This window comes from Phocoena phocoena, chromosome 7, assembly GCF_963924675.1.
Source record: "Phocoena phocoena chromosome 7, mPhoPho1.1, whole genome shotgun sequence".
Classification (NCBI taxonomy): domain Eukaryota; kingdom Metazoa; phylum Chordata; class Mammalia; order Artiodactyla; family Phocoenidae; genus Phocoena; species Phocoena phocoena.
Window position 1 is genome coordinate 110,871,184 of NC_089225.1, and position 12,361 is coordinate 110,883,544.

At 49.5% G+C, this 12,361-nt stretch overlaps 1 protein-coding gene across 1 annotated transcript in view; it reads right to left on the reverse strand.

The window, feature by feature from the left end:
- Positions 1-9,653: 9,653 nt before the first annotated feature.
- Positions 9,654-12,361, reverse strand: part of ASB18 (ankyrin repeat and SOCS box containing 18) — a 62,600-nt gene continuing 59,892 nt past the window's right edge. The window contains exons 5-6 of the mRNA XM_065881098.1: positions 10,619-10,732; positions 9,654-9,839 (exon numbers count right to left, since the gene is read on the reverse strand). Of these exons, the coding sequence (XP_065737170.1) occupies positions 9,654-9,839; positions 10,619-10,732 (300 nt within the window). The remainder of the gene's footprint in view (positions 9,840-10,618; positions 10,733-12,361) is intronic.

The window sequence follows — 12,361 nt, forward strand, 5'->3', positions numbered from 1 at the left end:
TGACATTTTAATTTTAATAATCTAACAAGGTTTTTAATATCTGTAAACAGAAGTTTAAAAAGTGTTATATATTAATAAATTAATGAGAGAATGGCAGGAAACAGTTTTATTTCAGACTTTGAAATTTCAAAAATATTAGTGTGGAAAGCACCTTGGGTGTGTGGAGCGCTCGGCGATCTAGAGTGCCGCCTATGTGTCATGTGGATAATGGCATCGGCTTTAGGTCCTGTTTCGGCTCTGCGGTTCCAAGGGGACGGAAGCAGGCTCCCCTTCTGCGGAATTAGAAGGGCCGGGGAGTCTACCTTTTTCATGTCTACAACTGCACAAGAAAATGTCCCAATTTCTCTTCATTTTAAACGTCTAGGCTACAAGAGAAGGCTTTGTCACAAATGAGGGGGTAAAAATCAGACTTGCATGATTGCACAAGGCCTTAAGATATACGATCAGATTTTGGACGTGATCATAGAAAACCCACATTGTCTCTCTTTAAAATCCATGTAAAGTTCTCCTAGTTCTTTGATTCCTCCTGAGCAGGGCCTAGAAGGGGAAAGGATAAGGAACCCTCTGACACCTGGGCCTCAGGGGCCTGGGTGCACCGCTGAGTTCACCCCAGCCTCAGTTTTTCCATCCGCGTAATGGGCGGGAATGCCGATTCTGTCTCACCAGCGGCCTGACTGCATCCCTAAAACGCAGATAATTAACAGATTGCTTATGTCACGGGTGGTCTGAACTAGATCGCGTAGCACGAGGTGGCAGGGCGCCTGGCCCGGAGCGAATGCTCGGGAGGGTCTCTAAATTGCAAGCAAGCCCGCCAGCCCTGGAGCGCTGCAGGTGCTGGGTGGACGCGGGGCAGCCAGGGCGGCAAGCCTGTGCGCTCAGAGCGAGAGTATCAATTTGAGGCAGCCTCTGATCTCAAGACTCTTTAGCACTGAAAACAAAGCACAGGCCACCAACGGCTCAGGATGCGGTACAGTATTTAACGACACACGAGGCCTTCCCCGGGAGGAGAGAGGTGCCGAAGCGCCACCCCTGCGTCGGCACAGCTTCATCCTCTTTGCACAAACGGAGGCCGAGGCGCCGACAGTCGCCGGCCCCGGAGCGTCCCTCTGCAGTCGGCCCTCATCACCAAGTTTAGCATTAGAAGGGCGCTAGGCACTGCCTGCCCAGGGAGATGACTTCTCTGTCATTTCAGATTATTTTACTTTAAATAAAGTATCTGTAAACTGTGGCTAAAGGAGCAAAGCTCAAATACATTCCTCTTTGGGGAGGGGTGGGCAACCTGAACACTTGGGCGTCTTGCTTCCCCCCAGACTCTATCTCCCCAGGGCCCCCATCCCGATCCCACCGCTGGAGTTTCGAACCCCGTGGGGACGCTGCGGGTGGACGAAGCTGGGAGGTGGGACGCGAGCTGCCAGCCAGGGACCAAGGGCTGACCCGCCCTTTCCGCTCGGCAGCACTCCGCTCTCGCTGCAGGACCCTGGCTCGACGGCGCCCCCTGCGGGCCTCTGTCGGGATCGGCCCCTTGGAGCCGGGGAGCCGGGCTGGAGGGTCGCCGCGTCAAGGTCCCCGCCGGGACTATTCTCTCGCACTCCCAGACTTCCGTTCTCTGAGCAGCCCGGCCTGATCTCGTTTCGGGTGTGGGGGGCGATTTTTACCGCACCCCCGGCTTGCTTTTTTTATGGAAAGGGGCAAACATCTCCAGTTTTAAGGTGGCCCAATTATCTCGTTGGCACGACTTAAAATGTCTCTCTTTAATTCATTTCAGTGTAGTAAATATGCTTCGGCAAGTAGCTAATTTCTTAGGGATGTCTTCGCCTCGTCGTTTGCATATAAAGCGCGTCGGAAGTCGGCCCCATCTTCCCGTGCACGGGTCGCAGGCAGCTGGGCCGCCTCCTGGGGGGCGGGGATGCCTGAGTTTGGCCCGGGAAGTCGCAGGCAGTGGTCAGCGATAGGGTCTGGAGCCGGCGGGGCGGGGGCGGGGGCGGGGGCGGGGCACCGGGGCGGGGAAGGGAACAGGCCCCCTCCCCTGGATCGCCGCTGCACCGCCCCGAGCCCCCTCCACTCTTATCTCCTGGAGGGGGCGCCCCTTGGTTGCCACGTGGGCGCGAGGGTCGGGGGCGCATTTATCCCCAAGTGCGTTTATTAAATCGCGTCTGGAGATAGATGAACGTGGATACAGGGGCGGATATCGCAGCGCTCAGTTGAGCAATCTTCTGGCTTTAAATTCCGAGTAAAAGTCTCAAATATTCCCGGGTCAGGGGGGCACTGTCTCATTAAAACCACTCTCGTCCCGAAACTGCAATGCAGACATTAAAGTGCAGTATTTTTCAATTAGAGCTGACGAATTCAATCAAAATTCCATAGATTAGGATGAAATGAGGCATGGGTCATTTACAGGGGAATTTAATTGCCGAGCCATTAGACAAATAGTATATTTGCCATTCCCGCGTTATCCATCATTTTCGACATCAATACCGGGGCCGCATCACCCCGTCCCGCAGCCGCCCGGCGTCGGCTGTAAACACTCCCTTCCCTGTATCTTCTGATTATATCTGATTTCATTTAGGGCCATGGGGGATTATAAATGTTCACGCAATCAAGTTCATTAGGACTTCAAATCGCATTTCTGATTGGTATCGCTCTGCCGCTGTCCTCGGTGCGCCTTTCAAACCCCAGGACGAGGCTTTCAAAAACATCTTTTTGAATTTAAAGCTTCACATCCTTTTGTCTTCCGACGCCCCCTCCCGCCTCCCCCCGGGCGGTCTTGCGCTCCTCTGGCCTCCTTTGCGGGGGAGCAGCCCAGATCCCCGTCGTCCTGGGAGCGGGGCTGGACCCTCACGCCCCCAGGCTCGCCCGGAGGGGGGGCACGGCGGGCTGGCCTAGCAGGTCTTCCCCCCCATTAGATCCCCCTCCCGGCCCACCCGGAGAACCTCCCCCGCACGGCCGCGGGGCACTCAGGATCCGGAGACCTGGGCCGGGCGCTGGAGGACCCGCCCCGCGTGTTAGCAGATCGCGGGTGGGTGCGGACCCCCAATCCCTTACCCCCGGCCCCGCGCCGCAGTTTGTAAGTGGAGCTCCGGGCGTATTTGAGTCACGCGGCCGTAGGCCTGTGGGCAGCTACTGGGCCCGACCCTGGGACCCTGAGGACTGACACCCGGAGCCCCTTTCAGGCTGGGCTCTTTCACTCCAGAGACCCGGGTTGGGGCTGTAGCCTGCGGAGCAATTCTCCCTTATTAGTAAACCCAGGAAACAAAGGAGCAGACTCTTCCGGGGAGAGCTCTCGACAAGAAAGGCTCAAGATATCCCTTCCAGCGCAGTTGAAAAATAATAGCGTAATATTAACTGCTTCTCATAAAAATATACTTTCACAGAGATACAGTTACAAGAAGAAAACCCTCATTTTACCCCCGTACTTTGTGCTCCTCGCTGTTAGCTGCCTCAGTAATTTAATTGGAATGAAACGTGAGAAATGTGTCATTTTTGAAGAATTTATGCATCACTTCCTAGAAATCTCATTGTTAGCTAGGAGCCCACTGCGTTGTGTTTAGAACCCATAATCACATTTTTATGTGTCTGTACTGGGAGTTAAGATGACCTCCTGTTTTTAGCAGATAAAAAAAGGTTCTTTTTCCATAACATCTGCATCAAACTCCGGCTTGCACAAAGTACTAGAAAATCCTGTTTCCCCAATGTTTTCCCAACTTACCAACTTTTTTCAGAGCAGGGAAAAGATACGTGAATGGGAAGAGTGCCTACCAAATGAATAATTACACACCGAATTAAAACCCTGCATTAAACATAGTCGACAGCAAACACTGCATTCTCAATCATGTTTATTGCGTACAAATTGCATTACAAAGAAATCTACTCTTTTTATTGGAGTGATTGAGCAGAGTTTTAGGACTGCAGAAATACCATTTCGGAAGATTAGATGAAGGCTGAAAACCCAGCTAGTTACATTGCAATGGTGAATGTATAATTTTGTTAAAGAACACGTTGAACACATAAATGAGGATTGGGCTGTCATTATGGCATCGTAAAAGAGTCAACTTAAAATTATATTTATTTATAAACACATTGCCTATAAAACGTGCATACTTAATACAGAGGACGTAGGCAAACCCATAATCAATATTTTAATTACGGATTTTTAAAATGATAGCAACATAATTCTATATGATATGTCACGATTCTATAGTTTTCCTATACTCTCCGCCCCTTTAGCATGTGAGCTAAAATCTTGTCTTCTGATTCCGGGGAGAGCCGGTTGGTGGGCCGGGTAAGACCGTTTGCTTATGGCGCCACCTGCAGGACTCCATGAAAATAAGTTTCAACGCTGGAATCCTCCCGCTGGGCTGTAGGAATTGACCTCACTCAGGCTTATTTTTTAGCAATTTAATGAGATTAATTTTTGTTTTAAATCAGAACGATACTGACAACTTCAAGACAAACCCTAGAGTTTGAAAAGCCGACTGAAAGCCAAAAATAAGACGCGACCTTGATCCTAGTTGAAACTTTGGGACTCCTGAATATCCCAAGTGCACATAGAAAATTTGACTAAGGAATAATTTATCCTTGAAATAATGGAATAAAAGATGCAATATTCCTGGTTTATCACTTGGTCCTTGGGCAGCCCTTAAAAGATGAAAAGCACTTGGCAAGCTAATAACGTCCGCAATTGCAGTGATTAAGCTCTCTCTCAGATGTCTGCGTCAGGACCCGTCACTGGAGCAGACCCACTCATTCTCCAAGCCTGTATTTTATACCGTTTTTGTAGAGGGTTAAGTGTTCTTTGCAAAAGTTCAACAGCCTGCCCCATCAACATGAAAACGTAAGGGTTATTTCGGAGACTGAAACTGTGGTGATTATATACAGTTACTGGGATTAGCAGATGTTTCCTAAAGAGTCAGTGGTTTTGATTTTCTTCAAAACATGCGGAATGAATGATTGTCATGGAACTTAAAATTAAATGGATTTTAAGTACACTAATAAGAGAAGCCCAATGCCACCTTCAGAATTTTAAACATGACACATCACACCGTGCCATGTCCGTGCCCTGCCTGCCTGTGGGCTGTGGGTTGTGTCTGGCCATCTAGCTGTGCTGTGGACATCTCATCCTGTCCAGGGTATGTTCAGGATGGAAAGGGGTGAAACTTCTCAGGACCATTGTAGGCAGAGAACCTCATGTGTGTATTTTTGAATTCTCTGCGGTCAGATGACAGTTGTATAGTCAAAGATACTCAAAGTTTGAGGGAAAGTATTCCTCTGCTATCTTTTTCCTTTTTAGTAGAAACATTATCTACTCTTTTATTACCTTCTGAATTTTGAACCATGTGAATGCATCATTAAACAACACTAAATGTAAAATGTAAAAAGTTTAGGTCTTATGGAATTGAGTTTATGTAATATACTCAGAGAGAAAAATAATGATGTTTAATATGAACTGTTTAAGAATGGAAAACACTTTTACCCTTTAATAAAAGAAATACCAGGGGGCTTCCCTGGTGGCGCAGTGGTTGAGAGTCCGCCTGCTGATGCAGGGGACGCGGGTTCGTGCCCTGGTCCGGGAGGATCCCACATGCCGTGGAGCGGCTGGGCCCGTGAGCCATGGCCGCTGAGCCTGCGCATCTGGAGCCTGTGCTCCGCAACGGGAGAGGCCACAGCAGTGAGAGGCCCGCGTACCGCAAAAAAAAAAAAAAGAAATACCAGGGTATGTTTTGTTCACTGGAAAAGAAGACAGACAAGATAACTCTAGCTGCAAAGCATAATGTGGTTTTGGATGTTTTACTCAGCTAAGTTACTTCTCTCCCTCCTTCCCACCTTTTCTCCCTCCCTCCTTCTCTTAGTCTCGTCCTTCCCCTCCCCCCCTTATCTGTGTGGAATTATGCAAGTCCCCTTCATTTTAGAACCTCCTGCCACATGACCCATAGGGCAAAGCTAGACAGTCATCAATACTACAAATTTTTTCAGTTATTTTATTTTTTGCTTAACAAAGCAAGTTGCTAGCAGTAATTAAATTCTGAAAAACTAGGAATGAATTCCATCCCATTGGATAGTTAAGATAACCCCCAAACTACCACACTTGCCATTTTTGTCCCATGCGCTCATGACCATACATCAGGAATCGTTTTCAGCACATCTGCAGCCACTAGAACGCGGCTGATTCAGAACTAATTTCTAGTGCCAGTTTATTTCCTATTTTTCTGTGCAGCAGTCACGTACCTGAGTTGGGGGCAGGGTAAAGGACTTCCTGACATCTTTAGAGGCCCTGTTCATTGCTCTGTTTCTGTCGCACATGGGTCCATGTTGACCAAGAGCGCTACTATACTGGAGGTACTGGGTCCACCGCATACGGTAGTGGCTGGTGGGGGAGGGCGGGGTGGGTGCTCATCGGGGATGTCACGTGACTGCCTGATGAGTGTGTTGGTGAGGGAAGCTGCAAAGTGCCCACACTGCCACCTGCCTTGGGAACAGGGGCCCTCGTTCGATGCAGAGGTGAAGCCAGAGAGAAAGCGGAGAAAGTGGCCCTTTCTCTCCGCACCTCCCCCGATGTGCCCAGGTCTCTCCAACAGCCTTGCTGACAAGTTGGCCTTCTTGGCTTGGCTGTGAGCTCCACTAGGAGCCTGTCTTGTTGGTGGTGGGTCCTGAGCCCTAAGCCCTGGGCTCCACCCCCAGCAGGCTCAGACAGGGTTGGTTAAAGGAATGAACAAATGACTGAATGGATGAGTAAATGGTTTATCCCCAAGGAACTTCATGGATTAGCTCTACCTGGGAGCATCTGATTTTTAAAAGAAAGTTCTTGGGGGGTGGGGGTGAAACAATGAATAAGAATTCCACAGTGGTGGAATTTTGGCAGCTATGGGGAGACGTCTGGGGCTCACTCTGTGACTCATGTTGTTGTTTTTAAGCTGTAATTTTGGGGAAAAACGTGTTTTTGAAAATGTAATAATTGGTCATTATTCATCAGATTTTTAGAAATTTAAAGTCAATGTGTTTTAAAAGAGTTCTACTTTGTTCCGGGACTCCCAAACATATTTAAAATTTAGTGCATTCGGAAATACCACCTGTCTTCTAAGGAGGAGGGGGTGGAGCGGGGAGGCTGAAGAACAGGCTGCGTCAGTCAGCAGGGGCTCACTCAGAGTCTCATTTGCAAAATCCCGTGAGGACAGGGCTCCTTAGTAGCTGCTGGGGCTGTATTTCTTACTGTTTCCGCCTTTCTCATTTTTCTCAGAAATAGCGTTGCTTTGCTTTTCCATTTTTGCAGTCTTTATCCCAATATTAGGCTATTTTCTTCTCCTAATAATCAAGCAATCATAATAAGAGAAGGAACCATTTATTGCTTTCCTTCTCTGGGCCACGTCTGGGCCTAGGGCTTTGCACTCTGCTCTCAGTAGGACCAACCAGGGGCAGGGGCGTCACCCAAGCTCGTCAGCAACGTTAAAGTTGGCCGACCCACAGAATCTGGGGCCCCGCCCCAGACGCCAGTGTCGGGATCTGAATTTCAAAAAGACCCCTTCAGACTGGAGAAGACTGCTGCCCTCACGAATTATCTCACGGAGTCCCAGCCCGGTGAGAGAGGTACGCAGGCTTTCACTTCCCAGCTGAGCAAACTGCAGCCAATCGTTAGATACCTGTAACTGTTCTCCTTGCTCAGTGGAGCAGCCTGGATCTGAAGCCCCACCTCTGGGGTGCCACCATGGGTTCCTACCCGCCCTCTGGTGTGCTGCATCCCTTTCCAGGACGCAGGAACTTCCTAGAGTCTCACTGGGGTCACATCTGCTCAACTGCTCTGTGGCTCCCCATGGCCTGTGCAATGAAGTTCGGAATCCTTGATCCGGAAGCCAAGACCCTCCCGACCGGCCTCCCTCCAGTGGCCGAAGCATAGGGACCCTCCCCTCCAGGCGGACGAATCACTGTTCCTCCATGGTGTGTGCACTTTCCTGCACCCCTGCCTTTGTTCAAGTTTTCCTTTTGATCCAGGGGCAGCTCCAGAATGTCTACGTGGGAGGGGCTCGGGGAGAGCCATCTGCCTGGGGTGAGGGTGTGTGGGATCTTGAACCGTGTTTACGTAGTCGTTTGGGTGAGATGTCGGTCTCAAAGGGCAGGATGTGGGTGGGTCAGCTGAAGGGGGATGCTGTCCTATCCCTCCCTTGGCCTGACCCGCTGTGTTGAAATCTGACCATCCACCAAGGCTCAGCCGGTCTACTCCTTTCGTGACGCCCACCCTCATTCTTTTCACCTCCACAGTGGGCTTCACTCACAGACAGAGCATCCCACCTTAGACGGCAGTTATCTACTGGGGTGTGGAACCCCCGCTTCCGCACTGCAGACAGTGGGATGGCATGCCCGCCCTCCTGAGGTTCGTTCCAGCCGTACCTTGCACAGGCTCAAACTGGAAAATGTGGAGCCACTGCCTATCCTCAGAGGATGAAAATAAAAGAGTCCGTGTTTTAAAAGACGGTTTTTAATAGAAAATGTGAGGTCTGGTAGGGCCAACAGATTGGGAGACAGTTATCAATGAAGAGATAGTTTATTAGTCACCATTCCCAAGAGAAGGGTCACACCACACGGGGAAGCACCAGGGTTGATCAGGAAGTGGGGGGAGGGGACATGGGCAAGAGACTTTATTGTGGTTTCCATGGAAAGGATAGGCGAGGCAGGACACACAGGCGTAGGACTGGCTAGTCTGAATGACTGCAGTGGGCTCCAGGGCAGAGGGGCTGGCCTTGGTTGTGGGGACTGGCTCTGGAGGGGCAGTGGCTGGAGCTCCAGGGAGGTGGTAGGTAGTGAACTCTGGGTTGGTCGAGTTGTATTTGAAAAGGATGCCTGGGGGCATGTTGTTTACAATCTCTAGGAGTTGGCTAACCCTGGGAGGGGCAGTCCCTCCAGGGTCTGAAAGGCCCCAGATGTCGAAGCACCAGAATACAGAAAATAAAAGACACAGTTAACACAGCCCTCGACCTTTAAGGATGCTCTCCGATCCTGGATGCTCGGGCTGAGCTGACGGCAACCTCCAGGAACCCGTGTCTGTCCCTGGCATCTGGCTTCCTGGACTGTTCCCCACAGCTGGATCCGCTGGCGTTTGGTAAGGCTGTTACACAGAAGACTCACATTGGATCAGAACGTCTGGCTCACCACCCCTCTGACGTCCTTCTAGGGACTCTGGACTGTGATATGCTGGGAAGCACCAGTGGGCTCCCGGGCAGGGGCTCTCGATACAGAAGTGTCCTCTCTCAGTGTGTACGTCTGTCATGTTTGGGGGACAAAGTCTTTCCAAGGGTCTGAGCACTAGGAAGGGTGGGGTGTTCCCCTTGAGGCAGAGGGTCTGAAGGCAGGGGCGGGGGCAGGGGGCAGCTCGAATGCTGCCAACGCATTGTGGGCAGGAGACAGACCTTGGAAAAATATGTATACCTTTTAGTTCAACCTCCATTGAAAGGTACTTTCTGATACAAGTACTACGATATTCACAGTTCCAGTCCTTACAAGCAACCCTGAGAGGCAGAAAGGGCCTTTATTGCCAATTGCATGCCCAGGTGGACCTGAAGCTGGGTGAGGTCCGTGCACAGGGTGGGTGCCAAGTCCCATCCAGGGCCCCTCCTAACCCTGGAGCCTCCACAGAAGAGCACAAGTGTCTTGGTCCAAATCTCTGGGTTTCAGTGCAAAACCCCCTCTGGCTCCAGAAGAAGGTAATTTTGCAGGGGCTTCGGCAAGGGCAACTGGGTCACGAGGTAAAAGCACTTTCTGCCAAACAGCTTCCGAATGGCACAGCGGCAGAGATGCTGCAGACAGCGTGGGCTGTAGGCCAAGGCAAAGAGGGACTGGTAGAAAGGCTGGTGCATCTGAAAGGAAGGCGGGGGAACATCAGTCTGGGCACATGGAACCGACACACGTCTCTCTCCCAGACAGAAGAGCCCTGGCGGCCCAGGTGATCCTTTCACGGCTACTGATGCAGGACAACCCTCCCCGAGAGGGTCCGGATACTTTTCTCAAGAGCAGCTCCTGCCCAGTCAGACGGAAGTCTGCTTTGGGTGCTTTCAGATACTATGGGTAACCTCCTAGAATTCCCCTCCGCCCACCCCCTTGGTAGAGCACACTTTGTTGTTCAGTAATCTGAACAGGACTCAAGTCAGTGAGACACGAGGGGACATTTTCTAGAGGCTTCTAGAAAAAAAGAAGTTCTTTCTTAATTGACAGTCAACTGTGGACTTTGTTGTGTGTGGATGCAGTGCCAGCAGCTGCCTCGGTCATATCTTAAGCTGTCAGAGAAAGAAACTGACACACAGGAGCCAGGACCTCCACGGCCCACCCTCCTCTGGACAGTGGTTACTGGAGCCCTGAGCTTCTTAAGCCCGTGTGAGTCGGTTTTCTGTTCCTTGCAGCCCACAGGACCCCAATCAGAACCACAGGCTGTGTGATTACTGAGCCTCCAGAAGAAAAACAGACACGCTCAGACATGCCCCCAATCTGCCTTTCTCGTCCCTTCTCCAGATGTCTTCTACTTACCTGGGTATTAGTGCAAAACTCCACACGTAAAAAAAAAAACAAAACTCCACACGTGGGTGAACAGAAACAGACAACAGTCTTGTACTAACGGGGGAAGAAGGGGCAGCTTCCTCACCTGAAACACTTCTTCAGGGATCACCTCCTTCCAGGACTCTGACACGCGGAGCTGAGGGTAGGAGTTGAAGAGAACCTCGAGGACAGCGGGGGCTGGCGCACAGGTCTTCAGCACCTGGTTGGAAATGGTGGGAGGCACAGTTTGGGTGGGCTGGGTTTTGGGTCCAGGTGGGAAAGGGTGGGGAGACAGGAGGGTGTGCTTGGGTCCCACTGCTGCCACTTCCTGGCTGTGCGACGTCACTGTCCTCCCAGGGAACAGTAGCAATCCCAGTAACAGTACAATAGGGCCGTTGTAGGGCCCCAGGTGCTAGTGCACAGGTAAGCACAGGGCAGAGCTCTGTAAGGGGCTGTCTTATCACATGAAACGTCTGGGCCAAGCGGTATGCATTCAAGTTCCCAGGAGGAATATACTGATGGCCGGGCAGGCTCCTTTGGCTCCAGGGAGCTGCTCAGAGAAAAGGAAATATGCTCTGCTGGGAGGGAATTTGGCCTAACGATGGTGTTCCCAGTTTCTTACTTCGATTTTCTAATGTGTTGGGAAACTAGGGGAGAAGAATTGCTTCGCTGTTGCATTTCTCCTCCACTTGGCCTTTCCGTTTTATTTCCAGAGTCCCCACTGGCAAAGAATGTTTATTTTCTAATTTGCAAAGTCTACAGTTCAAGTCCATCAGCTTCATCATAGAGATGGAAACAGTACTTTCTTTTTAAAAAATAAACTTTTTTTGTTGTTGTTGTTATGGAGAAGTTCGAAAGTACACAAAGCAGACTGAACAGTAGGGTAAACCCTCATGTACCCACATCAGTTCGTGGCTAATCCTGCCCTGTCCATACCTCCAGATCCCCTCCCTAATGTTATTTGAAAGCAAATTCAGTGTATCATCATTTCATCCGTAAATATTTGTGTGTCTCTTAAAGGAAGTTTAAAAGAAATGCAAACACAGTGTCACTGTAACAGCTGAGAAATTAACAATAGTTTCTTAGTATCACCTAATATATAGTCAATGGTTAAATTCACAAATTTCTCTTAAATGCCTTTATATCAAAAACAGTCATTTGTTGGTTTGAATAAGAATTCAAATAAGACCAACACCTTTACATTGGTCGATATGATATATTTTCAGGACTTTCTTTTTTGTTTCATGTTGACATATTTGTGGAAGAAACTAGGTTATTTGTCCTGTAGAGTTTCTCACTGTTGGGATTTTGCTGATTGTATCCCTGGGGCATGCCGCTCCTTCTCGGCTTTCTGTAGATTAGTAGTTGGATTCAGAAGCTTGATCAAATTCAGATTTGATTTGGGGGAGGGGCAGGGCAACTTCATTATTCTCTGTTTGTGAGGTTTAGGATTTACCAAGTGTTGCAGAATTGTTCTTTTTATTTATTCGTTGAGAAAACTGAGGTTAAGTAATTTTTCTAAGGTCAGGCACCAAATATCTACAGTAGACAACAGCCAGAGCCAATGGCAAGCCTGGCCTGCAGCACACTCACCGGTGCTCCTTGAACACACCCAATAGGGTTGCTCCCTTTACAGCTTACCTAGCTTCTTTCAGATCTAACATCCCTTTAAGACACAGGAAAGCAGAACTTTAGAATTTCACTTTTCTTTGTTCAGAGATAACCACTGTCAACATTTTGTATATACTAAGGTTATATGCGTTTAGACAAGGAATTAATATATATACCAAAATGAGCTAGTGCTCTGTACATCATTTTGAAAATTTATTTTTTATCAAAATAGATTGTG